The following is a 26,074-nucleotide window of genomic DNA, read 5'->3' as shown; positions in this document are numbered from 1 at the left end:
TTTATGTTCAAGTGTTCTCAAGATTCCCTAGGTCATGTCATGCTAAAACTTCTTGGATGTTGGACCTAGGAAATTTCTAAGAACTCTCACTTCCCAGATCTATTAGGCGATATCATGGAGTGCGCGTAGTGGCATTTCGTCCACTACACACATCTCCGAGCTATCCCTAAATACCTTTACCCTATGACCGTTAACAAGAAAAAGAGTAGAGCTTGAAGAACTTCCCTGGATTTCTACAGCTCCATTTGCACGCAGACTCACAACAGTGTATGGCCCAATCCATTTGGACTTTAACTTACCAGGCATTAGCTTGAGCCGGGATTGGAATAGAAGAACCTTCTGCCCGACTTGCAATTCCTTGACCCGGAGGTTCTTGTCATGCTAGAGTCTCGTTTTCTCTTTGTACCACATCGCCGATTCATATGAATCCAGCCTTAGCTCCTCCAACTCCTGCAGCTGCAATTTCCTCTCTTCCTCGCAGGATTCGGGTCTCATGTTTATCTCCTTGACCGCCCAATATGCTCGGTGTTCTACTCCCTCGGGCAAGTGACACATTTTGCCGAACACAAGCCTATATGGTGACATCCCAATAGGCGTCTTGTATGCCGTCCGGTAAGCCCATAGTGCGTCTCCAAGCCTCTTACTCCAGTCTTTCCTGGACGGATTAACCGTCTTTTCCAGTATCGCCTTTATTTCTCTGTTGGATATTTCCGCCTGGCCGTTGGATTGAGGATGATAAGGTGTAGACAGTCTGTGGTGGACACCATATTTTCTCATCAGAGCTTCAATAGTCCGGTTGCGGAAGTGCGTCCCATTGTCAGATATTATAGCTCTGGGCACTCCGTACCTGTTGAAAATGTTAGCTCTAAGAAACTTTGCTACCTCCTTAGCTTCACACGAGGTGGTTGCTTTTGCCTCTATCCACTTTGACACATAATCCACTGCCACAAGTATGTAAGTGTTCCCGTATGAAGATGGAAATGGAACCATGAAGTCCATCCCCCAAACATCGAAGATCTCACACACAATCACTGGAACTTGCGGCATCTCATCCCTCCTGGATATTCCCCCGGTCCGTTGACACCTCTCACAATTCTGACAAAATTCGAACGCATCCCTATGCAATGTAGGCCAGTAAAAACCACTGTCTAACACCTTCCTTGCGGTCTTCCTAGGTCCAAAGTGACCTCCACAAGCTAGGGCATGGCAATGATTCAGCACATCCCTCTGTTCCCACTCCGGGATACACCTCCGGATTACTTGGTCGGCTCCCATTCGCCACAAATACGGGTCATCCCAGAAATAGTACTTGGCCTCGCTCTTCAATTTCATCTTCTGGGCCCGGGAGATTACTTGCGAACTGGGCACTTCTCCAGTGACTAAGTAATTCGCCAGGTCTGCGAACCATGGCTCAGCGTTTTGATGGCATTTCCCTTTTTCGGCATCCCCTGGACCTGTTAACTCCATAACCTCCTCCCAGCTGATAGGTCGAGGAATTTTTTTCACGTAGTACAAATGTTCCTCAGGGAATGCGTCCGGTATTGCTTCCTCGGTCTCCCCTTGAAATATCCTGCTCAGATGATCGGCTACTTTATTTTCAGTTCCCTTTTTATCTCTAACTTCCCAATCGAATTCTTGCAAAAGCAACACCCAACGGATTAATCTCGGCTTGGATTCTTTCTTCGCCAGCAAGTACTTTATTGCAGCGTGATCAGTGAAGACTATCACCCTCGACCCAAGCAAATATGGTCGGAATTTTTCAAAAGAGTACACGACTGCCAACATTTCCTTCTCCGTGGTGTCATAGTTTTTCTGGGCCTGGTTGAGCGTTTTTGATGCATAGAAAATTACGTAACTTTTTCCGTCAACTCTTTGACCTAGCACCGCCCCTACTGCATAGTCACTCGCGTCGCACATTATTTCAAATGGCAAACTCCAATCGGGTGCTCGGATAATGGGAGCCGATACTAGTCTATCTTTCAGTAGTTGAAAAGCCTTTATGCACTCCTCATTGAAAACAAACTCAACATCATTGTGCAGCAAATGAGTGAGTGGCTGAGCAATCTTCGCAAAATCCTTTATGAATCTTCTATAAAATCCTGCGTGCCCTAGGAATCCTCTTACCTCCTTCTGGTTCGTCGGGTAAGGCAGTTTTGATATCACCTCAATCTTTGCCTGGTCTACCTATATACCTTTTTCCGAGACTACGTGCCCTAGGACAATTCCCTCAGGGACCATAAAGTGGCATTTCTCGAAGTTCAAAACCAAATGTTTTTCCTGGCTCCTTCTCAATACTCTATCCAAACTAGCCAAACATGAGTCAAATGAATTCCCGTACACAGTGAAGTCGTCCATAAAAATCTCGATGCAGTCCTCCAAAAGATCCGAGAAGATACTCATCATACACCGCTGAAAAGTGCCTGGCGCATTGCACAGGCCAAACGGCATCCTCCTGTAAGCATACGTGCCGAAAGGACACGTGAAAGTTGTCTTCTCCTGGTCCTCGGGATCCACATAGATTTGAAAATACCCACTATACCCGTCTAGGAAACAGAAATATTGCTTGCCCGCCAGCCTTTCCAGCATCTGGTCAATGAAAGGTAGAGGGAAATGGTCTTTCTTGGTCGCTTCATTTAACTTCCTATAATCGATGCACATCCTCCACCCAGTGACTAGTCTGGTGGGCACCAATTCATTCTTGTCGTTCTTGACCACCTGTATTCCTGACTTCTTGGGTACCATATGGACTGGACTCACCCATTCACTGTCTGGTATGGAATAAATGATTCCTAGGGAGAGTAGTTTCAATACTTCCTTCAGCACTTCCTCCCTCATGTTAGGATTCAATTTGCGTTGAGGATCTCTGCAGGCTTTTGCTCCTTCCTCCAAACGGATGTGATGCATGCACAAATCTGGACTAATTCCTACCAAGTCAGAGAGTGTCCACCCAATAGCCTTCTTGTTTCTTCGGATTACCTTCAGCAGTTCCTCTTCTTGTCCTTCGGTCAAGCTGCTGTTGATAATAACAGGGAAAGTTTCGTCTCCTCTATATAAGCATACTTTAGGCCTGGTGGAAGTGTTTTCAGCTCTTTCTTGGGAACATCTTTTTCCTGGGGCAAGGGATTTTTCTCTGTTTCTTCCGTAGTCATTCCCTTCCTCGACCCAACAGAACCTTCCACACTCGCCACATACGGTGTCTTTCTTGACCTAACTAGTTCCGGATTTGCACAGAATTCCAGAATTGCTTCAGCTAACTCCTCATCAGATAACTCACTTGTGTTCATTACTTGACACCAACTGGCTACCTCTCTATCAATGGCATGACTCATCTCGGAGTTCTCAATCTGTTCCTGCATTAATTCCGTCTCAAGGTATTCCTGGACCAAAGGGTTAATAACATCTATAGCATGCAGGTTTTCAACGTCAAGAGGTTTCTTCATTGCCTCATCTATACTGAATGTATATTTCTCCCCATTATAATCAAGGCAAATTGTTCCATCAAAAACATCAATGATAGTTTTAGCGGTACGTAGGAAAGGTCTCCCTAAAAGTACTCCGCCCGACTCAGCAGACTCATTATCACTCATCTTAATCACATGGAAATCAGCAGGGTACAAGAAGTCATGTACCCTGACTATCACATTCTCAAGCACCCCTTCAGGACAGATGCATGACCTATCCGCCAATTGAATGACAACTTTCGTATCTACCATGCCTACCCCAACTAACTTCTTGTATATGGAAAGTGGTAACACGTTTATCGACGCACCTAAATCACACATAGCATGCTTGATTTTCTCGTCACCAATAGAGATGGGTAAGGTGAACATACCTGGGTCATTGCATTTTGAAGGCATCTTCCTCTTCTGAATTACTGCGGAGACATTCTCGCCTATCAGATTTTCCCACTGGGCCTAGCCTTCCCAGCTATAAATTCCTTGATGAACTTGCTAAAGACTGGCATCTTCAGGGCCTGTAAAAATGGCAGATTGATTTCCAACTTCCCAAAAATGTCCATGAAGTCTACCGGTTCTTCCTTCTGTTTCTTGGCTTCCCCCCGACTTGGAAAAGGTTTCAGTCGCTTCCCTGCTCCGGTAGAACTTTCAGCTGATAACTCTCCAGTTTCTTTTCCCACTGCCTCATCTTCCAACTCCGGCTCTGGGTCGAGGAAGAATGGTTCGGTCGGTCTAGGCAATTGTTTCTCCAAATCTTTTTCCTCAAGATCATCCTTGAAAAAGGGACTTCCTCCCTCCAAGTGTCTGGGTCTGGGAGTTGTATCCTCTTTCTTCTTGCCTTCCTTAGGATCTGTCCCCTCCTTTGTTCTCACCACCGGTCCCTCATATCCTTTCCCGGACCTCAAGGTAATCTAACTTATATTAGCTCTATCAGGTGGCCTTACTGAGGCCGGAATTTTTCATTCGTTTCCCCGCATGTCACTCAAAGAAGTGGCTATTTGGGACAATTGCTTAGCCAGCATATCCATGGCTACTTTCTGTTCTTGCTGAGCGTCTTGAAGCTTGTGCACTACGTCATTGTTCGATTGCAGGTTGTTTTGCATATGTTGCTGAGAACTGACGAGGTCGTGCACCATATCATCGATACTTTTTGGTGGTTTCGGGGGCTGACTGGGCCCTGGCCCTATACTCAGAGTTGGTCCACTCACTTGATTCTGACGAGCGTTTCCTTGACCGCCTGAAGAGTTATTGTATTGATTTCCTTGGCCCTACTAATTATTCTGAAAATTCCTTTGGTGTGGTGGTACATAAGAGTTCCCCTGATTGCTCTGATTTCTGTTTCCCCAGTTTGGGTGGTCTCCTTGGTTACGATTGATCCAGTTGCCCTGCCCTTCTTGATTCCTTCCTGACCAGTTACCTTGTCTTTCGGGCTGAGGTGCAAACTGCTGACTTTGTTGTGGTGCCAGCTGATTCTGTTCATTGTCAGTCCATCTGAAATTTGGATGGTTTCTCCAAGGCGCATCTCTCTGTCTCCCTGGATTCCAGCTCCCATCGGGATTCCAACTTCCCATTGCATTGACCTGGGCCTGATAATCTCCTTCCTGGGTCCCGTAATATTGTTGCATTTGATTATCTCCTGGACCAGGAGATTTCTCCTTCCCTTGTGAAGCCAGTGGAATCGTCTTTTCAATCGCGTTCAAAAGAGCCTTCTCGAGCCTATCAATCCTTGCTTCGACTTTGTCATCTTCCTGTTCTCTCACAGCATGCACCGATCCTCTTTTCACTGCATTCCTAGGGTTATCGTACGCCTTCTTAGCGTCAATCAACTTCCCTAGGATCTCTCTTGCCTCACTTCCCCTTTTTCTTGTGAAATTTCCCCCACTCGAGGAGTTCATTAAGTCCTTTGACTCGGGAGTTGCTCCTTCGTAAAACAGAGAGTAGGTCTCTGCCTCTATCATTCGGTGATTCGGGCATGCATCCAACAACCCCTTAAATCTCGACCAATACTGACTCAACGATTCATCGTAATCTTGCTTACACTCTAGTATTTCTTTCTTAAGTGCATTCGTCTTGTTGGATGGGAAGAAATAATCTAAGAATTCTAACTTGAAGTCCCTCCACGTGCGGATAGAATCCGGAGGCAACCTCAATAGCCACGTATTAGCTTCCCCCTTCAAGGTAAACGGAATCGCTCGTAGGCGATAATCCTCCTCTGTTGCATCATTTGGCCTCTTCTGAATACCACATAACTTACTGAATTCATTTAAGAACTCATACGGACACTAATTTCTACGCCCAGAGAACGTCGGCAAGATGCCGAGTACGTTTGTCTTGATCTCGATAGTCCTCTGGCGTGGATTCATCACTATAGCTTGAGCTGGTTCTCCATCTAAATGGGCAGTGAGAGAGCCGATTTCTGGATCTGGGTCTACCACCTGCGCCATGACTACTTCCTCTTCTTCCCCTGTTTCAGCAAAATATATATGAATCGTGCCTCTTAATTTAGCGTATTCATTCTGCCATTCCAATCCAAGTCTGAATTTAGCGTATTCATTCTGCCGTTCCAAGTCTGAAATCTGGTAAACTAGAACTAGGTATATTCAAAACTCAAATATAATTCAATTAATTTTTCTACATAGGTTGTTTTTTTGTTTGGCTGCAATAATAATTCAAAGGGGGAGAAAGAAGATAGCTTATGTAATTCAATGGCTACGGACTACGGTGGTTCTGTAGTTGGAATTTTATAACTCCAATTCTTTATTTGATGTGTGTGTTAATAGTTTTGCATGCAGAAAATATCAAATATTTTGAACTTAATCAGTGTTGACTATTTTTGTAGGTATATGAATCGTTATTTCAAGAAACTTTCTTCCGTTGATTCTTCATCAGTTGAACCTTCACTTCTTCAACCTCAAGAATTATCGAATGAAGATAAAAGTAAGGTTGATTTAGAGAATCTTCCAAGTGATCCAGGAGAACGACCTGATATAATGAGTTATCCACCAAATTTAATAGAACAAGTTCGCAGAGCTTACTTACTTAAAGGTCCGTGTCAACCACGTAATCATGATTTTCGTCCTACAGTAGATGGAAATCGAAAACGTAAATTTGTCTCACATTGGTTTGATGAATTTAAGGATTGGTTGGAATATATTGTTACAAAGGAAGTAGCTTTTTGTTTATATTGCTATCTTTTTTCAAGACTCCACGGAAATGGACAAGATGCTTTTGTATCAGGGGGATTTACGGTCTGGCGCAAGAAAGAAAGATTAAGAGATCATGTTGGAAACCATAAAAGTGCTCATAACATGTGCAGATTAGCATGTGAGGATTTGATGAATCAAGCCCAACACATTGAGGTCTCTTTGGCAAAACAAGTCAACACATTCTAAGCTTGACTACCGCCTGCGATTAAATGCAACGATTATTTCTCTTCGTTATCTTATAATGCAATGATTGCCTTTCCGCGGTCATGATGAGTCAGAAGAATCATTAAATCAAGGTAATTTTCTTGAGTTCTTGAAAGTTATTTCTTCTTGCAATGAAGAGATAGCTAGTGTTGTGCTAAAAAATGCTCCAGACAATCTCAAACTTACATCACCAGATATTCAGAGAGATATTATAAATGCATTTGCTGTTGAGACAACGAAAGCTATTGTACATGATATGAGAAGTGAATTTTTCTCCATATTAGTTGATGAGTGTCAAGATGTATCTGTCAAAGAGCAAATGGGTGTTGTGGTGCGATATGTGGACAAGAATGGATGTGTTATAGAACGTTTTCTTGGTGTTGTTCATGTTAGTGATACAACTGCAACCTCACTTGAGAAAGCACTTGATTATTTGTTATCTACTTATGATTTAAGTATATCTAGTTTGAGAGGTCAAGGATATGATGGCGCAAGCAACATGAGAGGAGAATTCAATGGGTTGAAGAGTTTGATACTCAAGAGAAATTCCAGTGCTTATTATGTACATTGCTTTGCTCATCAGCTTCAGCTTACGATTGTTGCTGTTGCTAAAAAACATAAAATTGTCGGATCTTTTTATAATTCTATCTCTCGTTTGTGTAATACTGTTGGAGGTTCTTGTAAGCGCAGAGATATACTTCGGGAGAAACAGAGAGAGAATATTATTAAAGAGATTGCAAGTGATGAAATAAGCACAGGAAGAGGACTAAATCAAGAAATGTCATTGAAGCGACCTGGAGATACTCGTTGGAGTTCACATTACGGTACTCTTGTCAACTTGATACATTTATATTCTTCTATTGTTGATGTTCTTGAGTATGTTGGGGAGAATGGTCATGACGATTCAATAAGGGCTGAAGCTGATGATGTGCTAGAAGTTATAAATAGTTTTGAGTTTGTCTTTGTGTTACATCTTATGAAGCAAATCTTGGGAATCACACATGAACTCTCCCAAGTGCTACAAAAGAAAGATCAAGACATTGTTAATGCGATGAATCTTGTCAAGGTAGCAAAATCACGTCTGCAAATAATGAGGGAAAAAGATTGGGATGTATTGCTTGCTGATGTTTCTAAGTGTTGTAGCAAATATGAACTGGATGTGCTTGACATGGAAGATGAGTTTGTAGCTCGAAAAAAAGGAAGACGTAGAGCTGAGAAAATGAAGAATCTCCACTATTATCGAGTTGAGCTCTTTTGTTCTGTTATTGACTTGCAAGCTCAAGAGTTGAATCAACGTTTTGATGAAGTCAACACAGACTTAGTTTTATTCATGTCATGTTTTGATCCTAGGGATTTATTTTCTGCATTTGATTTGGAGAAGCTGCTTCGTCTTGCACGGTATTATCCTTCTGAATTCTCTGAAGTTGCTTTGTCCGAGCTTAAAAGTCAACTTGAGAACTTTATTTTCGATGTGCGCATAGATGAAAAGTTTTCACAAATATCAGGAATCAATGGTCTTGCTCAAAAGATGGTTTCTACAAGGAAACATGAAGTTTTTCCAATGGATTATTCATTAGTTAAGTTGTCATTGATCTTACCAGTTGCCACTGCATCAGTAGAAAGAGCCTTTTCAGCAATGAAGATCATCAAGACTTCTCTACGTAATAGCATGGGAGACCAACTATTGAATGATTGCTTAGTTCATTACATCGAAAAGGATGTGTTTGTTAAAGTTACCAATGAAACTATTATGCAGCGGTTTCAGAAGATGAAGAATATAAGACAAATGTTATGATGTGATTGCATTTGACTTTTACATTTTGAACCTTATAATTTAATTTATGTAATTTTTTTTGAAGTTTAATTTTGGACCCCTGAAGTGAGTTGGGCCTGCCTCTCGACTCTAATGTCGAATGACTAGACTCAAGAGTAAGCAAGTGTGCACATATGAGAATTAATGCAAGGCTCGGTCCAGACACAACGCTCCTTAAATCCACTGGATCACTGGGTCCAGGAACTCAAGAGAACTACAGTGTTTTTGTCGTTGGACACACTCGACTCCCCTTCAAAAAATAAATCCCTCAACCCGAATACTATGAATTAGTATAGGGAAGTGGGGTCGATCCCACAGAGATGGATTCGCAGGGTAGTGCTAAGAGACTATGGAAACAAACGGCTGCTGCCACGCAAAGGGGTTGAGATTTTAACTACCACTAGATCTAGGCAATAAATGTAAACGCTAGACCTAGGACACAGAAAACTTACTGGAATCAGACATCAAATCCGAAAGACACAATCACTTCCTTGACTGAGTAAATAACTAACTGATTGAGACTAGGCAGAAAGAATAAAACAGCGGGGAACATGATTCCAAATATAGCAAGTACGGTAAAAAGCTGCAGATAACAGATCAGCTCCAGCTAGCTTCGCATGCAAAGTTCCTAACAGATTCAGAAACGCAAATGCAGAAAACAGAGCATACTCCCAGATTCGAACTGAATATAGAAATTGAGATGCCGGAAACTTGCTACGAATCGGAAATAAACCAGATCTACGTAAACTAGGCGGAATGAAATGAAAACACGTAAGCTAGGCATGAAATTTAAACACTCCTGCTCAGAATCACGTCGGACGCTTAATCCACTCCGGATCCAAGCAATCCAAACTCAACAATCAACTAAATCAACTCCATAACTCCGATTCTAACAGATCTGCTCCGATCACCGCCAAATTCAATCAATCAAGAACAATCTGCAAACAAATCACAAACTCCAGCAAAACCCAACCTCCGATTCATCCAAAAACAGAACCATTCTTCAGATCCAAACGAAAAATATCAGCAAATAATCAGAAACCAACTGCAAAAAAAATAAACAACTCCGACAATCCAACTCGAAATCAAGCGAACTCAACCAGCAAACCAGAAATGAACACAATAGAGATAAGCGAAAGTAAAATCTGGAATAAAACAGGAAATATTGGTTAACAAAAGAAAACCGAGCTTTGAACAGCGAAGCTCGGTGGAATCAGTGTAAATAGCAACGGAAATGTAAATTGTTTCTTCACCCTTGAACTAGGACGGTGTTACAACCCTCGAACCACTCTCGGAAAGCTAAAACGTGAACCCCAGCCAAGTGCTAACTGGAATCTCTCGCGAATTTGGAGTCAAGTGTGAGGAAAGGTGAATCGAGCAAGGGGCTGTTAGTGAGGCCTCCACCCGAGAAGGTCCCTCCAGCCTGCATGCTTCTCCCTTTTATAGATGCGGACATAGCCTTCTAGAGTTTTTGTAGAAATCCCTATTCTACCCTTCAACTCCGAGGCTTCCTCCGTCTAGCAATTTTCTTCCAATTGTTCACCCTTTCGCCAGTTTCCTAGGACAATGCAAGCGTCCTCTTCTTTTCCTGGATCTGGCGAAAAACTTCACATACCTGACTTAATTCAATGCGTTAGACCCAGTAATTTCATGAAATGAACCCCTAGACCGATGCATGAAATTAGCCTTATCAACCCCCCATTATGAAATCTCTGGCTCCGCCACAACTTGTACTCCATCCGTTCCAAAGTAATGGAATCATTTTGCCATTTTAGTACATTCCATAGTAGTACAATCATCTCCCTTTTAAGTAAAAGTCAACACATTTCTTCTCACTTACTTTTCCCTCTTTCTTATTTTATTCTCTTTACTTTTTCATCTCTTTTACATTGTTATCATTTTATTTAATACATTACACATAATTTTTTAATAGAGTAAAGGTCAAAAGTGGTCCTAAACATATGACGATTTTATGATTTTAGTCCAAAACATTATCTTTGAAATTATTCGGTCCCGCACAATTGGAAACGGGCCACATTTAATCCTTTTTGGACGGCACCGTTAAAAAGTGACGGTCAACACCAATTTAGTCAAAATAATTATTTTAAAATATGGTAAAAATTCTAATCTAATCTAAACAATTAAAATGGCGTGGGAGGAGGAATTAGCAGAAATTGAAACGGAGAAGAAATTGAGCTCGTCGTTGGAGCTATCATTGCTTATGTCGTTGAAGTAATTGCAGGAGCATTTCACGGTGGCGGAGGACATCTCGTTGTTATCCTCATGAAATTCTTAACCATTTTATCCAAACAGACCGAGCTCAGACGAAATACGGAGGCCGCTGGTGAACGGACGGTCAAACAACCGCTTAAGCTGAGACTTAAACACTGGTGGCTTCACAGCGTCACTTGGGATCCAATCAATTGACTGAATTCTCATCGGAAAAGTTGGTTTTCCGTCGCGTTGGGAATGCTATCATCTGGGCGCGGAGCCTCTTCTTCCTCGAGGGAGAGGCGCTCGTAGGCGGAGTTGTAGAAGGAGGCGGCCATGATAACAACGGGGCCGAAGGCAATGAGGGGGCCGCAACGGTGCCGCCAACAACATGGCCTTGGGACCGGAACGCGTTGGCGCTGTGGTGGGTTTGATGATAGGCGGCTTTGGCTTGTTCTTCGTCCCCGTCGGCCGCCCCCGTGGCCGCGCGACACCGCGCGGCCTTTCTCTCCCGCCGCCGTTGTAGCTCTCGTCACGGTCGCGCTTTAGGCTTAGGGAGTTGTTGTTTTCGTCCGGGTTGGGGTGGTGGTGGTGGAGCTGGAGATCTTGGGTGTGGAACGGCGGCGAATGATTTACGAATTGCTTCAATCTCAAAAAGGATAAGGAAGGAGATGGGTCTGCCAATTTAGTTTCACTTTAATTGATCGGATTAGAATATTTACTATATTTTGAAAATAATTATTTTGACTAAATTGGTGTTGACCGTCACATTTTAACGGTGCAGTCCAAAAAAGATTAAATGTGGCCCGTTTCCAATTGTGCGGGACCGAATAATTCAAAAGATAATGTTTTGGACCAAAATCATAAAATCATCATATGTTTAAGACCACTTTTGGCTCTTACTCTTCTTAATATCCGTGGCGGAAAGAAATGTCTCCACTACTATGGAACGGAAGGAGTATTCCTTCTTGGGTTGTAGGATAATTGAGTCATTTTTTTTTAGCAAAAATATTATCCTCTCTATTACTTTACTCTTTTTTCATTTGTCTTACTGTATTCTCTCTCTTACTTTACTCTCTTCACTTTAACTTTTAATACATCAATTTCTTAAACTTCGTGTCCAAAAGAAATGTCCAAACTACCTTGGGAACGAGGGAGTACAAGTACGACTCCAAGATACATCAATCATAATTAAAATTCAGTTATAGTTAATAAATTTTAAGTGAGCTGTGTAATGAGAAGTACATATCTAGGGAATACGCAATAAGGAACATTAATCGGTGGTTTTATCGTCCTTTATTGCATGAAGACCGTCGATCGTTCGGTCTTCCCACACGCCCTATCTATATTCTACGTCGATTGAGATCGACGGTCGATCGTCGCCTATTGCAGGTCCGACCGCTGATCATACCGTCGATTGCATCCGATTTTTAATTTTTTTTTCCAATTTACACTTGATAAATACACCCTAGTTCTTCATTCCTTTCACCCCTCACTCCATTCTCTTTCTCTAAGATAATATCTCTATCTCTAAAAGTGAATCTCGGAGGTTGGCCAAACCCGACAACTGTCGAGGAACACCCATGCTCCCCAGCAGTCCTCCGATGTATCCTCGTGGTCCCTACTTCGGCGGTGGTAGACCCATTAATCCTCAGATCTCAAACGCCTTCTTCTAATTTCGTCAACAAAAGGGTATTGACTTGCACTATGGCGACGGAGTCTATCAGCCAAGCAGTCAAAACGCCTGAGGCTGTGCCCGAGGGGAAGAAGAAGAGTCAGAACTACACTTCCGAGGAGTCAAAGTGTTAGGTCGACATCTCCGAGGACCTGATCTACTCCATCAGCCAGAAGGTGAACAGGTTTTAGGGACGGATCGCGGAGAAGTACGAGGCCTTGAAGCCGGCTGGGGCAAAGAGTCGCAAAGACAACAAGCTCTGCAAGCATTGGGAACGAATGAAGGCGGAGATTGGCAAATTTAACTCCGACTACCAAAACAACATGAGGATGTAAGGCAGCGGCCAAAGTCAGGAAGACATCTACGACATGGCCATGATGACATACTTGAAAAAGAATATACTTCTTGCGTTCAAGTACTATGAAGTCTGGCTCATTTTGAAGGATAAACCAAATTCCAAGCAAGGTTGGAGCCAAGCGGTCCGAAGAGGACAAAACTCAACCTCATCACAACTATTGCAACAGCGGTAGAGGTGACCAGATCGACTTGAAGTCGCCTATGAGAGCATCCACAATAGGAATAGCCCAGCAATAGCCCAGCCATAGCCTAGCCACAAACTCCTCCTGCCACATCATCAGCCCTAAAAATCCTCTTGTCACATCATCAAGACAAGCAAATAGCCCAGCCATAGCCTAGCAACATCACTCAAAATTATATAAAACAAATAATTAACAATCACACAACATACAGAATTAAATTTACGACACAGATACAAGAAAATTTAATAATACTATTAAAATTAAAAAAAGTACATTAATTAAAAAAAAGTGGTGTGAATGAAAATGACGTGCAATTTTCTTTTCGCTGGGCGATGCGCTCGGCGATCTGGACCCTGCAATGGCGCCGAGCGGATCGGCCAGCGCATCGCCGAGCGCCCGTATATCGCCTAGCGCTAGGCGATTTTCTTTTAGAAAAACCGCTAGGCGGTTGCAATGGTTCGCCGAGCGCACCGCCTAGCGCCGGGGCTTGGCTAGGCGGTGCGCTAGGCGCCATTGTGGATGCTCTGAAGGAGAGTTTTGACACATAAGAGCCAACACAGAGTTGTCCAAGTGGCGTTAAAGCAGCTAAGATGAAGGGGACGGAAAGGCAATTGGGTCTCGACCTTGGCAAGGGTGTCGAGCATAGAACTATGTTGGACACCGTCAAATCCATCTCCGTGTGCGAGGACGAGGCAACGAAAGCCGATCCGCAAAATCTCCTCAACGAATGATTGGGGTTAGGTTGATGGTCTTGAACCACACAACTCTCCAACAATTAGTTTTTTTTTCTTAGTTTTGTTTATATGTTTTTTTTGTGTTATAACTTTTCTAAATTAAGTACTCCCTCTGTCCCATTAGAAATGAAACGTTTTCCTTTTTGGTCATTTCCCATTAAAAATGAAACGTTTCTAAAAATGAAAACACTACTCTCTCCACTTTTTCTCCTCTGTTACTTTACTCTCTCTTCATTAACTCACAAAACAACACTACATAAAATCTCGTACCGAAAAGCAAATGTTGCATATTTAATGGGACGGAGGGAGTATGTTTTTGGAAAAAAATTCAATAATAAAAATAGTGCTGACTAGAAAAATAGGGACACGCGGATTTATGCGGCATAATTGTATGGATTTATTGCAGGTGTTGAGCTGATAAAATGACGTGGCGATAGAAAATGGAGATGGATGAATTTATAGGACGGATTTCTAATAGATAAGGTTTTCAATATTTAAGTATCTACACTATTCTTCAAAAATAACAAAATGAATTATACTCCTTTTTCTTTGTATATAAATTCAAGTAACAAATTTAAAATAAAAGTTAAAAAAATTCAGATCATCGAAAGCAAACCACATTGATGAAAACAAACTATCATCACACATACATATAGATCAGATTTTGATTTTCCCCGTGTGTGTGTAGCAAGTGGGATCTCATTTATCAGATCTACAATCATACAATCCTAGTACAACAGAACATTGTGAATATAAATTTGAGGAATCTGAAACCCTATTGGCGCGGAACCTGGAGGGGATGCTGAGAGAGCCCATTTCCAGCCACGGCTCCTCCTTCACCGCCGGTTTGCTCGCTTGGTACGGCGCGGCTGCGGTGATCCTATCCTTCCTCTTCTCCAGAAACCGAGCTAGCGAATTCTTCCTCGCAATCGGTAAATCTGCAGAAACGAAGCCAAGTAAGTACTCTCACTAATAAAAAATAAATAAATCCATACTTAATTCGGTGAGAGTGTTCACCGGAGCCAAGAGGCGGGAGCTGTGGTTTCTGAATCGGCGAAACGGCGGCGGCTAAATTGATGATCTCCTTGGCCTTCCCCGCCGGAATATCGTTGAGCACAATCACCTGACCGGCGTAAAATATCGTCATCTGTTCTACTTCCTTTTCCGGTTGCGATTGATTGACAGATCCTATTTGAATCAAACAATAAATGATTTTATTGTTACAATATAGGCTAGAGAGAGATAGAAAGGGGGTAAATCTAGCGAAATTGGAAAGAGAATTTACCTTTGGGGGTGAAATTGAGGTCTAGATCGCCGAATCGGCCATTCTCCTTCAAATACTGGCTGAGGAGGTTGCAGGTCTGCGACAAGTTGGACCTGCGGCCGTGAAACTTGGCGGAATCGAGTTTTCCCGACGAAGCCATCTCTGCTACGATCTGAGGAAAATAAAGGTGAGGTGAATGAACGGTGTTGATGTGGTTTGAGATTTGAAGAATGGAAAGTAATTGGGGGAGATGATGGAGGGGGTGACGATGTATATATAGAGAATGGAAAAAAGCATGAGGAAATTGTGAGGTTTATTGGGAATAATTTAATTGAGACAGACGACAGGTAGCAGCACCGCCACAACTAGACCTGTCCACGGTTCATGAACCAGCGGTTTCGGTTCGGAACCGCCGGTTCCGATTTTAGGAAATATGAAACCGGAACCGAACCGTGAGCTGTTTCACAGTTTCGGTTCGAAAACCGTCGGTTTCGGTTCCGAACCGCCGGTTTTCGGACGGTTCGTAGCGGTTTATGTTCGGTTTCGTGGTTTTTTCCTTAATTTTTTTGCCATGTAGTTTGAAATTATAAAATAAATTGGAACAAAGAAATGATAGTTTAAATTGAATTAAGACGAGTAAGGTGAAAATGATATCAAATTTACAATTTACCTAAACAAATTACAATGTGATATAATTTATAAACAAATTACAATGTGATATAATTTACAAACAAATTACAATGTGATATAAATAGGGAGAAATGAGATCCAATTTGAATTTAAAATTATATGTAAATAAATAAATAAATATAAATAAAAGAAATGGTGTTTTGTGCAATCAATTTTGAATAGTTCAGCCATCACCCACCGCCAACCAATCAATTTTGAAGACTCTAACTTATCAATTTTGAAGACTACAAATTCATTAACCAATGTTAATTAGAGTATTATGCTTTATTTAAAGTAATCAATTCTTATAAGTTTTATTAAACAATGTTCAATAAACATTTATTAATAATGATCCATACTCCATGGACACCGTACGTAAAAAACTGTGTTAATTAATAAAATCGGAAATAGTATTATAAAGTTATTACCATAATCAATGGTCCATACTCCATAGACTCCATCTTGTAATCTAGTATATTTTTTTTATTATCTTTTCTCTTATGTTTACCAAATTACCATCCAATTTTACCAAATAGTATTATAAAGTTATTTTTGCTACAAAATTTTGTCTCACATTATTGTTTCCACAGATATTACCAAATCCAAAATGAAAGTTACTTATAAAAGTATAAAACTCAAAAACCGGATCATTCAACAATGTTTTATTTAATGGAGTATAGTTTTAATATAAGGATTAACTATGTTTAAATTAATCATTGCATTGGCGGTTCGAAACTGTGAAACCGCCGGTTAGGTCGCGGTTTCGGTTCAAAAAATTTGGAACCTGAACCGAACCACGGTTCTAAAATTCAAGGTTTCGGTTCGGGATATTTCTCGCAGTTTCAGTTCTGAACCGTAACCGCCGGTTTGGTAAACCTTGGACAGCTCTAACCACAACCTAATCATGATTCCAGCATTATTACGTTTTTGGTGGGTGAAGTCTTCTTTTATTAATTACTAACAAATAAAACGTGCTTAATTAGGTCTTTGACTCTTGGCAATTGGCATTGTGATCGGTAAGGTACAACATGTCTTATCCATTTCTCAAGTTGCCAAAGAAAGAGTGAAATGAAAATAGCTATTCTATCCGATAACTTATGTTTCCATTTTCGTCGATTTGACGGGCCAGTATGTTTTCTTCCGTTACCTCCCTCAGTCGGTCCATCATTTAAAAAACAATTGTGACTCGACGCAGATTTTAAGAAATTGCTTGATTTTGTGATGAAAAAAGTAAAGCGAAAAAGAAAGTGGAATGTGAGATTCAATTTTTATATTAGTTTTTTAAAGAAATGTGTGGGTAAATAGTTAGTGGAATTTGGAGTCCGTATATCAAAAGTAGAAAAAAGTAAATGATTTTTTAACGTGAATAACCTAAAATGATAAAATGATTCTTTAAATCGTGGACAGAAGGAGTATTTAATATTCTCTCTATTCCATTCCAATTTCTTTTGAACATAAAGATTAAACAATAATTGTTAAAATAAGGTATACAATATATATATATAATATATATATATATATATATATATATATATATATATAGGATTGTGATCAATTGAGATTTTTTAGCCTAATTGAGAATTGAGATGCATTATTAGCCACTCATTTTTATTAAATGAGTGGTCCAGAATTTACCACATGGAAAATATTTTTACATTAATTAATTGTGAAAGGGCAGAATGGTAATTTCATCATACATTTTATTTAATAAATATTTTTTTATTTTTTAAAAAAATTAAATTTTTTTTCGATTTTTTATTTTTTTATTATTTTTATTTTTTTGTCAACTACATATACAATTCATGTCAACTACACACATATAATGTCAACTACATATACAATTCATGTCAACTGCACATATATAATGTCAACTACATATATGATTCATATCACCTATACACATATAATGTCAACTATAAGCTGTTGACATTTGATGTGCAGGCTATTGACATTTGATGTGCAGGGCTATTGACATTTGATGTGCAGGCTACACATCGTAGTTGACATCGCGTGAAAATTAAAAAAATTAAAAAAAAAATTTAAAAAATTTTTTAAAAAATTTTAAAAAAATAAAAAATATTTTTTTTAGTTGTTGACATTTTAATACGAGTTGTTGACATTTGATATTCTGGCTATTGAAATGAAATGACGATAATACCCTTAGTTGATATAATCTACTTGTAGTTGACATTTCAAAATGAGTGGCTGAAAATGCATCTCAATTCTCAATTACGCTAAAAAATCTCAACCTAACAAGACCCTATATATATATATATATATATATATAGGGGTGCATTATAATGATAACCCCAATTTCCGTAATAACCCTATAACTAAATCTGGACCACACATTTTTAAAATCACGTGGTCTAGATTCAAAAACTTAGAGTTACTTCATAAAAAAAAGGGCGGATCATTTCGCTCATGATAAAATTTACGTATCCAAATTTCGCTCATTTAATTTCTGAATTTCGCTCATTTTATCATTTTATCAGTCAGTCAAAAGTATCATTTTATCAACTCAGAGTATCATTCTATCCGGCAAAACTATCATTCTATGCAATAAACCTATCATTTTATCATTTTATCAGTCAGTCAAAAGTATCATTTTTATCAACTCAGAGTATCATTCTATCCGGTAAAACTATCATTCTATGCAATAAACCTAACATATATCATTTTATCAGTCAGTCAAAAGTATCATTTTATCAACTCATAGTATCATTCAATCCGGCAAAACTATCATTCTATGCAATAAACCTAATATAATCGGCACAATACATAATATACAAACCTACAAAGCAGTAAACGTATCATTTTATCAACTCAGAGTATCATTTTTATAAGGTTACTGTCATTTTATCCGCTTAGATTATCATTTTATCAGGTAAAAGTATCATTTTATTAAACAAAAATGTCATTTTATACACCAAAAATACCTATCATTCTATCGGCTGAAAGTATCATTCTACCCGGCAAAACTATCATTCTATCGGCTAAAAGTATCATTCTATCAGGCAAAACTATCATTTTATGCAGTAAACCTAACATTTATAAGCTAAAAGTATCATTTTATCAACTCAGAGTATCATTCTATTCGGAAAAACTATCATTTTTATAAGGAATCTGTAATTTTATTCGCTTAGATTATCATTTTATCAGGTAAAAGTATCATTTTATTAAACAAAAATGTCATTTTATACACCAAAAATACCAATCATTCTATCGGCTGAAAGTATCATTCTACCCGGCAAAATTATCATTCTATCGGCTGAAAGTATCATTCTATCCGACAAAACTATCATTTTATGCAGTAAACCTAACATTTATAAGCTAAAAGTATCATTTTATGAACTCAGAGTATCATTCTATCCGGCAAAACTATCATTCTATGCAATAAACCTATCATTTATCAGTCAGTCAAAAGTATCATTTTATCAACTGAGAGTATCATTCTATTCTGCAAAACTATCATTCTATGCAATAAACCTATCATTTTATCAGTCAATCAAAAGTATCATTTTATCAACTCAGAGTATCATTCTATCCGGCAAAACTATCATTCTATGAAATAAACCTATCATTTTATCATTTTATCAATCAGTCAAAAGTATCATTTTACCAACTCAGAGTATCATTCTATCCGGCAAAACTATCATTCTATGCAATAAACCTCTCATTTTATCATTTTATCATTTTACGTGATATTTGGCGAAATTCAGAAATTAAATGAGGGAAATGACAGTTTTACCCCCGCGATTTTTTTATGAAGTAAATCTAAGTTTGAATCTCAAAACTATCATTCTATGCAATAAACCTATCATTTTATCATTTTATCATTTTACGTGATATTTGGCAAAATTCAGAAATTAAATGAGAGAAATGACAGTTTTACCCCGCGTTTTTTTATGAAGTAAATCTAAGTTTGAATCTCAACCGTATGATTAGAAATATGTGTGGTCTAGATTTGGTTATAGGGTTATTACGATATTTAGGGGTTATCATATGATCACGACTCTATATATATATATATATGGTTGCGATCAATTGAGATTTTTTAGCCTAATTGAGAATTGAAATGCATTATCAGCCACTCATTTTTATTAAATGAGTGGTTCAGAATTTGGCACATGGAAAATAGTTTTAGATTAATTAATTATGAAAGGGCATAATGGTAATTTTATGGTACATTTTATTCAATAAATATTTTTTTAATTTTAATTTTTTTCTAAAATTTTAATTTTTAAAATTTTTTTTTGTCATCTACATATGCAATTCATGTCAACTACACACATATAATGTCAACTACACACATATAATGTCAACTAGATATACAATTCATGTCAACTACACACATATAATGTCAACTACATATACAATTCATGTCAACTATACACATATAATGTCAACTATAAGTTGTTGACATTTGATGTGCAGGCTATTCACGATAATACCCCCGAGTTGACATAATCTACCTGCAGTTGACATTTTGAAAATGTTGTGGATGAGTGGCTAAAATGCATCTCAATTCTCAATTAAGCAAAAAAAATCTCAACCTAACAGAACCCTATATATATAGGGGTATATTATTATGAGTTCCGAATTACATTAGATTTAAGTTCCAAGTGACCCTTAAGTGTTAAGTTCAAATGTATTTCCATCCTTAGGATTAACTTGATGGAAGGTTTAGATTTATAATGTACATCCTTCTTCGTGTTACATTATTATGAGTTCCGAATGACATCATAGGGGTATATTTGGAACATCTACTAAATCAGACGGTTTTCAAAATGAAAGCTCTGAATTAAGCGCTAATTAATTTCAACCAACCTGCCACATTCCACTCACTCTCGATTTTTCACTCCAAAGCAGCCCAATCTACACAAAACCTAGTTCCCTGAAAATCACTACACATTCAACCCTAGTCTTCTTGTTATCACTATATTCCTCACTCTTAAATTATCAACGCTGACTCCAGGCGATTCCTTCTCCACTTTTCAATCGACCCTAGCCTTTACAATCGAAGGGGCCACGGCGGCGGCTGTACAATCGACCCAAAACCCTTTAGAGACTTGGCGTAGTCAGAAATTGGACGATTACAGTTTTGAGGTGATAGAGGTGGATTTTTTTTTGCACTGTATTGCATTGATTCGACTAATTTAATACAAAGTTCGAATTTTTGGTTTACATTATTGAGATTAATTGTAGTATTGTGGTGTAAATTATGAATTCCATTGGTAAAGCTTATATTTACTATTTGTATAAGCAAACGTTTGTCTATGAAGATTGATTACATTATTCAGTATAACTGTGGATTGATTGCTTGTTTGTTTGTTTGATTTGTTTTTTTTTTGAATTCTACTGATCTCGGTTATAATGTTGTATTCATTCAGCTCTAACCGATGCAAAAAGGAAAGAACGTGGTCAAAAGAGGGCTACTGTAACATCCCAAAATTTTGTGACTTTTATTAATAAGTTGATTTGGAATTTCAATTATGAAACTTTCTTTTCTATGTGATTAAGTGTTTTGCGTGAAATAAATTTTCATGGTTAATGTGGAATGATGAGCTTGATGTTTTATATTTTCCAATGTGGGGAAATAATTAATAGGATCATGCATTTATATTTTTTTCGAGCCAATTCATTGGAATTTTCGGCCCCTCCACTAAATTTTGGAGGATATTTTATTTGTTTCCTAATTTGCGGAATCCCTTTCTATTCAAATAAATTCCTATGTCTAATTAATTGGGGATGTGAATATTTTTCTCCTACTTTTCTTCCATATCACACCCCCTATGCAATATTTTCCTTGTGAGAATTTAATTAATTTTTGCCTATTTTATGGGAGCCTTTTTCCTATAAATAAATTGCCTAATTTAAATCCTATTCTTTTAATTGGGGATTTAAATAATTTCCTTGTGCAATTCCTTATGGAAATTTTCGGCCCCCACCATTATTTTCATACTTGGAGATTTAATTTATTTTGTTCCCTTGTTTATGAAATATTCACTTTTATTTCCTAAGTTGTGAATATATTCTCTCCAAGTAAATACCAAATAAATTCCTTGCTATTCCTATATGGAATTTTCGAAAATTTCCTCCCCTTCCCACATGCTTATTTTATTCTTTTAATTGTGGGATTTATTTAATTGTATTTTTCCCCACAATTAATTAATTAATTGATTTTAAACCTAACCCTAATCCTATAAAAACACCTAAACTAAACCCTAGCCCCCATTCTCCCTCAATTTTCGTGCCTCCCTCCTCCCTCTCCACATTCTCTCCAAAAAACTTCTTCCACCATTGTTTCTTGCATCCATTGAAGTTTATTTTCAAGAATCTCCGACGAATCACCTCGTTTCTTGGTTCTACCGATTCGTTTTGTCAAAGAAGGTATATTGGCTTCACTTTTCTTCATTCTTTTCATTTGAACCATGTTCTTGAATCCTACATGCATGTAGTGGGTGTAGGAATCGTAGATCGCAAGTTTAATCGGGGGGAAAAGTGAGTTTGCTTGAAAACCTTGATAAATATGCGTTTCAATTGAATTATGTGAAGTTTGATTGGAATCTTTGGTGAATGATGTAAGTTTATGTGCAAACATATTTAAGAGAGTCTTATCAAGCATGATTGTGTGTTATAAGCATGAGAATTGGTGTTTGGATGATTGAGAAGGAAATCATAATTTAGAAATTGTGTATCTCTATTTTTGATGTTCGACCAGTAGCTTCTAATGAGTAATTGACCTATCAAACGGCCGAATTTTGATATGAAAATTTTACTGAGTAAACTTCAAGGTGTTACCTGTGTCTCGTGTTAATTTCAGCCCTTTTTATCGAAAAATGAATTTTTAATAAATATTTGAAGTTGACTGCGCAAATCTACCAGAAACTCGTGTTCTCACCAAGAATGTTTCGTTTTCTGTTTGACTGACCAAATGACCTCCGATTGATGTGATTCTTAAACTATATAAAAATTTGAAGTGTCTTCTGAGTCGTGTTAAATTTTCAGCCTTTTTGGCCATTGGATGAATTTATGGTAAATTTTTCAAATGAACTGCGCAGTGCTGTCAGAAATGGTATGTTCCGACCAGAGAGTTTAATATGTAATATGACTGACTAAATGACGTGATTTCGGTGTGAAATTTTTCATGGATGAACTTGAATGTGTCCTCTGTATTGTGACCATAATTTAGCTTCATATGAGGTCGGGTGAATTTATAGTGATTTTTACAAAACGGTTGCGCAGTTCTGCCAGTTTTCTGCCTTGTTAAAATGACACCTAGTTTCAAGTTTAAAAGTATTATATGATGCATGTATGTCCAAGGAACGTGTTTAAATGTTGAAACACTTGTGATAAGTTGGAATGTGTTACGTGTGTCTTTACACCTTTGTGACGTATGTTGGGTTGGGGAATTTGAGAAAAACGATGAGAGAGAAAACGATAGGACATGCATAGTAAAATGTTGTTGTGGAAGGCTGACTTGTGTTGTCATTGACAAGGGTGTTGTGAACTCGTGAACTCGAGGATCGAGAGTTGGTATAAGTTGGGTTGTGAATTTGCTAAGCGATCGAGGTGGGCTTTCTTTTCAAACCTCTTTATTTTTCCGAAAATATGATGTGGTGTTATAAGGGTGGTTTAAAGTGTTATGTCATGCCGTGATTGTTTTGATGTTGAGATTTTTGCCTGATGCCTAGTTCGTTTGAGCTTGCTCCGTTAGGCTATAGGGCTATGTTGAGATTGTGCTTGATGCCTAGTTTGTGAGTTCGCTCCATTAGGCTATAGGGCTATGATAAACGAATTCGGGTCTGAGTAGGGCCGCAAACCCTATCAGGCTGTGTACACAGAGTGGATCGTGAGCCGTCCTTGCTAGTCGGCCGGTCTCGTGGGCGAATAGTGTGGCCACACTTTCGTCGCACTATGGTAAGATGATGTGATTGATTGATTGATGTGGAAAATGAGGAGATAAATTGTCTGGCCAGACTTGGATTTTTGTGTTCTCGTGATATTTCTTACTATATAAAACTCGAGATCACTGGTATGGATGACATAACTTATTAAAATGTTTTCGGCATGAGCCCATTGAGTACATCAAGTACTCAGCCCTGCATATTATTTTCTTATGTGCAGGTTGAGCAGGATGTTGAGCTAGCCTTATGATGCGTCGTGTCTTCATACATAGGCGTGATCCTTGACTCTCCCTTTGAACCTTATTTCCGCTGCTAGGTTTTTGAATCATGTTTCAATACTTAAATCTTTTCGTACTATGTTGAGCATGTTTTGGTCACGTTAGGTTTTAAACGTTTATTTACATTATTGTCTGAAAATGATGTCTTTCACGTGAGTTAGACTACATGTTTTTCTTAGAAGTTGATTGGGTCTTAAATAACTATTTTTCTCCGCTGCTTCTTTAAAAAAAAATTAAAAAAAATGTTTATCATATGTTGTTTTATTTAATAGCACAGTTATAATTTAAGTTTCTTTAAAACAAAAAGAAAATTTTTCTTCATCATTTAAGTTAATTAAGTTTTCAATAGAAAGCTACCCTTTACATGTTGTATCACGATCGCCGCGTTTGTTGTAACCCTAGTATGGGCGGTCGTGACAGCTACCCTTCAAGACCAATTCAAACATCGGAGATGGTAAGCTTTTTCTCTCTGTTTTTATATTTTTGATAAATTAATCTAATTGAAGTAGATTACTATAATGTAATCTTGAACTTTGAATAATGTAACATATTAAGGCTTATGTTGTCATTTTTTGCATGCTCTATGTTTCATTGTTTACAACTGACTGATACATTATGCAATAGGCAATCGAGAATAATGTATAGCATGTTTGTTAACATTGTTGTCATTCGTACGAGGTCTGGTATGCAAAGTGTTTGTGCTATACGTTACATTATTAAGCCCAATCAGTACATTAAAATAATTCTTAGAGAGTAATGTATGCTAATAAAAGCAATAATGTAAACAAGATGCGTCTTCAGGTTGTTATGTATATACATTATGTAGTTGGTGCTGCAACATTATGCGTTTTTAGCATAATTATATATTAACTACATGTGTGAAATACTGAACTCCGTAGTTGATTTTTAATCATACATATTTTACGTACTTATATATAGGGTCCAAGAGGGAAAGAGTAGGTGATGGTACTGATGATTCCTGGGAAGATTTTATTCATATAGCAACAACTAGACATTAGTTGATAATGTGTTTTATATTATTTTACAGAGACATAACTTCTCTGAAATGCCATTGACATGCAGACAACCAAAACTAGGAGCCATTATCAAACGGGGTGCAACGAATGTCGTGGAAATGCCTTGGAGAAACAATGATAACCAATTACATGACGACTTTTTCTTGATCAGGCACATAGAGACATTCTTTGGATCCAAGGAGAAGGAATGGATCTGTGGCCTGACAGCAAAGGGCACTAAAAGTCTAGAGACAATGAGAAATTGAGAATGAAGGTGAATAGCTCCTTGATTCTGTCTCAGGACAACGTCTTGGCGAAGGTTATCCAAAATTTAGCAACAACATACTAGAAGTGAAGAAGATCAAAGGCAATTTCGAAAACTGGCTCTAGAGTTATGGATTGTAATATGTCTTATGGCTAGAGTTTTGGATTGTAAATCCCTATTTTATTTTTAATGTATGTTTTTGTTACTAAGGTTAAGGACTTGGATTTAGCTAATATAAATTTTGTTTTATCATATTCAGAGTTTATGCGAAACCCTTTATGAATCCACTAATTCTTATTTCAGCCTAGTGATTCAGCTTATAATAATGTAAGGATGCAACTCTAATAATGTAATGATGCAGCTCTAATAATGAAATGATGAAGCACGTATAATGTAATGATACAACACGTATAATGTAACGTATCCGTACTTGTTAAATAATGTAAAGGGTATACACAAAAATTTGCGACTCTTATCTTCATTAATTTTGCAACTCTTTATCTTCAATAATGAAAACTCGTTTTGCCAAATAATCAACAACGTATGTTCATTACACTCCATCTAGAAAAACATAATACGTACTTATTGCAATATGTCTAAAGCAAAAATGATGCTCAATTTAAATAATGAAAATAGTCACAACCCATAATGTACGTTAACTGTGAAGGTAATGTAAAATTAAAAAAAAACAAACAGAATCAACATTTCCTTTTGCCCTTATGCTTCTCTTTTCCTTTCTCCTTGCCTATATCCGGGTCTTTTTCTGGGCATGTTCTTGAATCATGATGAACTATGTAACCACATGTCCTACACTTTCGAAGGGGTCTACTCTCTT

General features: G+C 38.2%; 2 protein-coding genes and 1 long non-coding RNA gene across 4 annotated transcripts; 2 read left to right on the top strand and 1 right to left on the bottom strand.

Annotated features, from left to right (window-relative positions):
• The first annotated feature begins 6,445 nt into the window (after positions 1–6,445).
• Positions 6,446–8,743, top strand: LOC121781531 (zinc finger MYM-type protein 1-like). The gene is made up of 3 exons (XM_042179260.1): positions 6,446–6,500; positions 7,003–8,623; positions 8,725–8,743. Exons 1-3 carry the CDS (start codon positions 6,446–6,448, stop codon positions 8,741–8,743), a joined length of 1,695 nt encoding a protein of 564 aa, XP_042035194.1.
• Positions 8,744–14,350: 5,607 nt separating this feature from the next.
• LOC121781068 (protein TIFY 10A-like) lies at positions 14,351–15,367 on the bottom strand. Its single transcript, XM_042178751.1, has 3 exons — positions 15,123–15,367; positions 14,855–15,025; positions 14,351–14,775 (listed from the first exon to the last, which is right to left on the bottom strand). The coding sequence occupies exons 1-3, from the start codon at positions 15,259–15,261 to the stop codon at positions 14,537–14,539; spliced, it is 549 nt and encodes a 182-aa protein (XP_042034685.1). The 5' UTR covers positions 15,262–15,367; the 3' UTR covers positions 14,351–14,536.
• Positions 15,368–22,141: 6,774 nt separating this feature from the next.
• On the top strand, positions 22,142–24,097 carry LOC121781309. Of its 2 annotated transcripts, none has more exons than XR_006046177.1 (2): positions 22,142–22,163; positions 23,901–24,097. It is a non-coding gene; the product is annotated as an uncharacterized LOC121781309 (long non-coding RNA). The 2 variants fall into 2 exon arrangements; XR_006046176.1 differs by lacking the exon at positions 22,142–22,163 and adding an exon at positions 23,327–23,345.
• Positions 24,098–26,074: the final 1,977 nt, after the last annotated feature.

This window comes from Salvia splendens, chromosome 20 (assembly GCF_004379255.2).
Source record: "Salvia splendens isolate huo1 chromosome 20, SspV2, whole genome shotgun sequence".
Classification (NCBI taxonomy): domain Eukaryota; kingdom Viridiplantae; phylum Streptophyta; class Magnoliopsida; order Lamiales; family Lamiaceae; genus Salvia; species Salvia splendens.
The sequence above is the reverse complement of the archived record's forward strand: the minus strand, read 5'-3'. Positions and strand labels throughout refer to the sequence as shown.

What these genes read in the sequence shown, in the direction of transcription:
- LOC121781531 (XM_042179260.1), top strand. Translation starts at nt 6,446, where the DNA reads ATGAGTTATCCACCAAATTTAATAGAACAAGTTCGCAGAGCTTACTTA. An exon ending in CAGAGCTTACTTACTTAAAG is followed by an intron (nt 6,501 to 7,002) that starts GTCCGTGTCAAC and finishes CTTGCAATGAAG; the next exon opens with AGATAGCTAGTGTTGTGCTA.
- LOC121781068 (XM_042178751.1), bottom strand. Translation starts at nt 15,261, where the DNA reads ATGGCTTCGTCGGGAAAACTCGATTCCGCCAAGTTTCACGGCCGCAGG. An exon ending in CCTCAATTTCACCCCCAAAG is followed by an intron (nt 15,026 to 15,122) that starts GTAAATTCTCTT and finishes TGATTCAAATAG; the next exon opens with GATCTGTCAATCAATCGCAA. An exon ending in GCTCCCGCCTCTTGGCTCCG is followed by an intron (nt 14,776 to 14,854) that starts GTGAACACTCTC and finishes TCGTTTCTGCAG; the next exon opens with ATTTACCGATTGCGAGGAAG.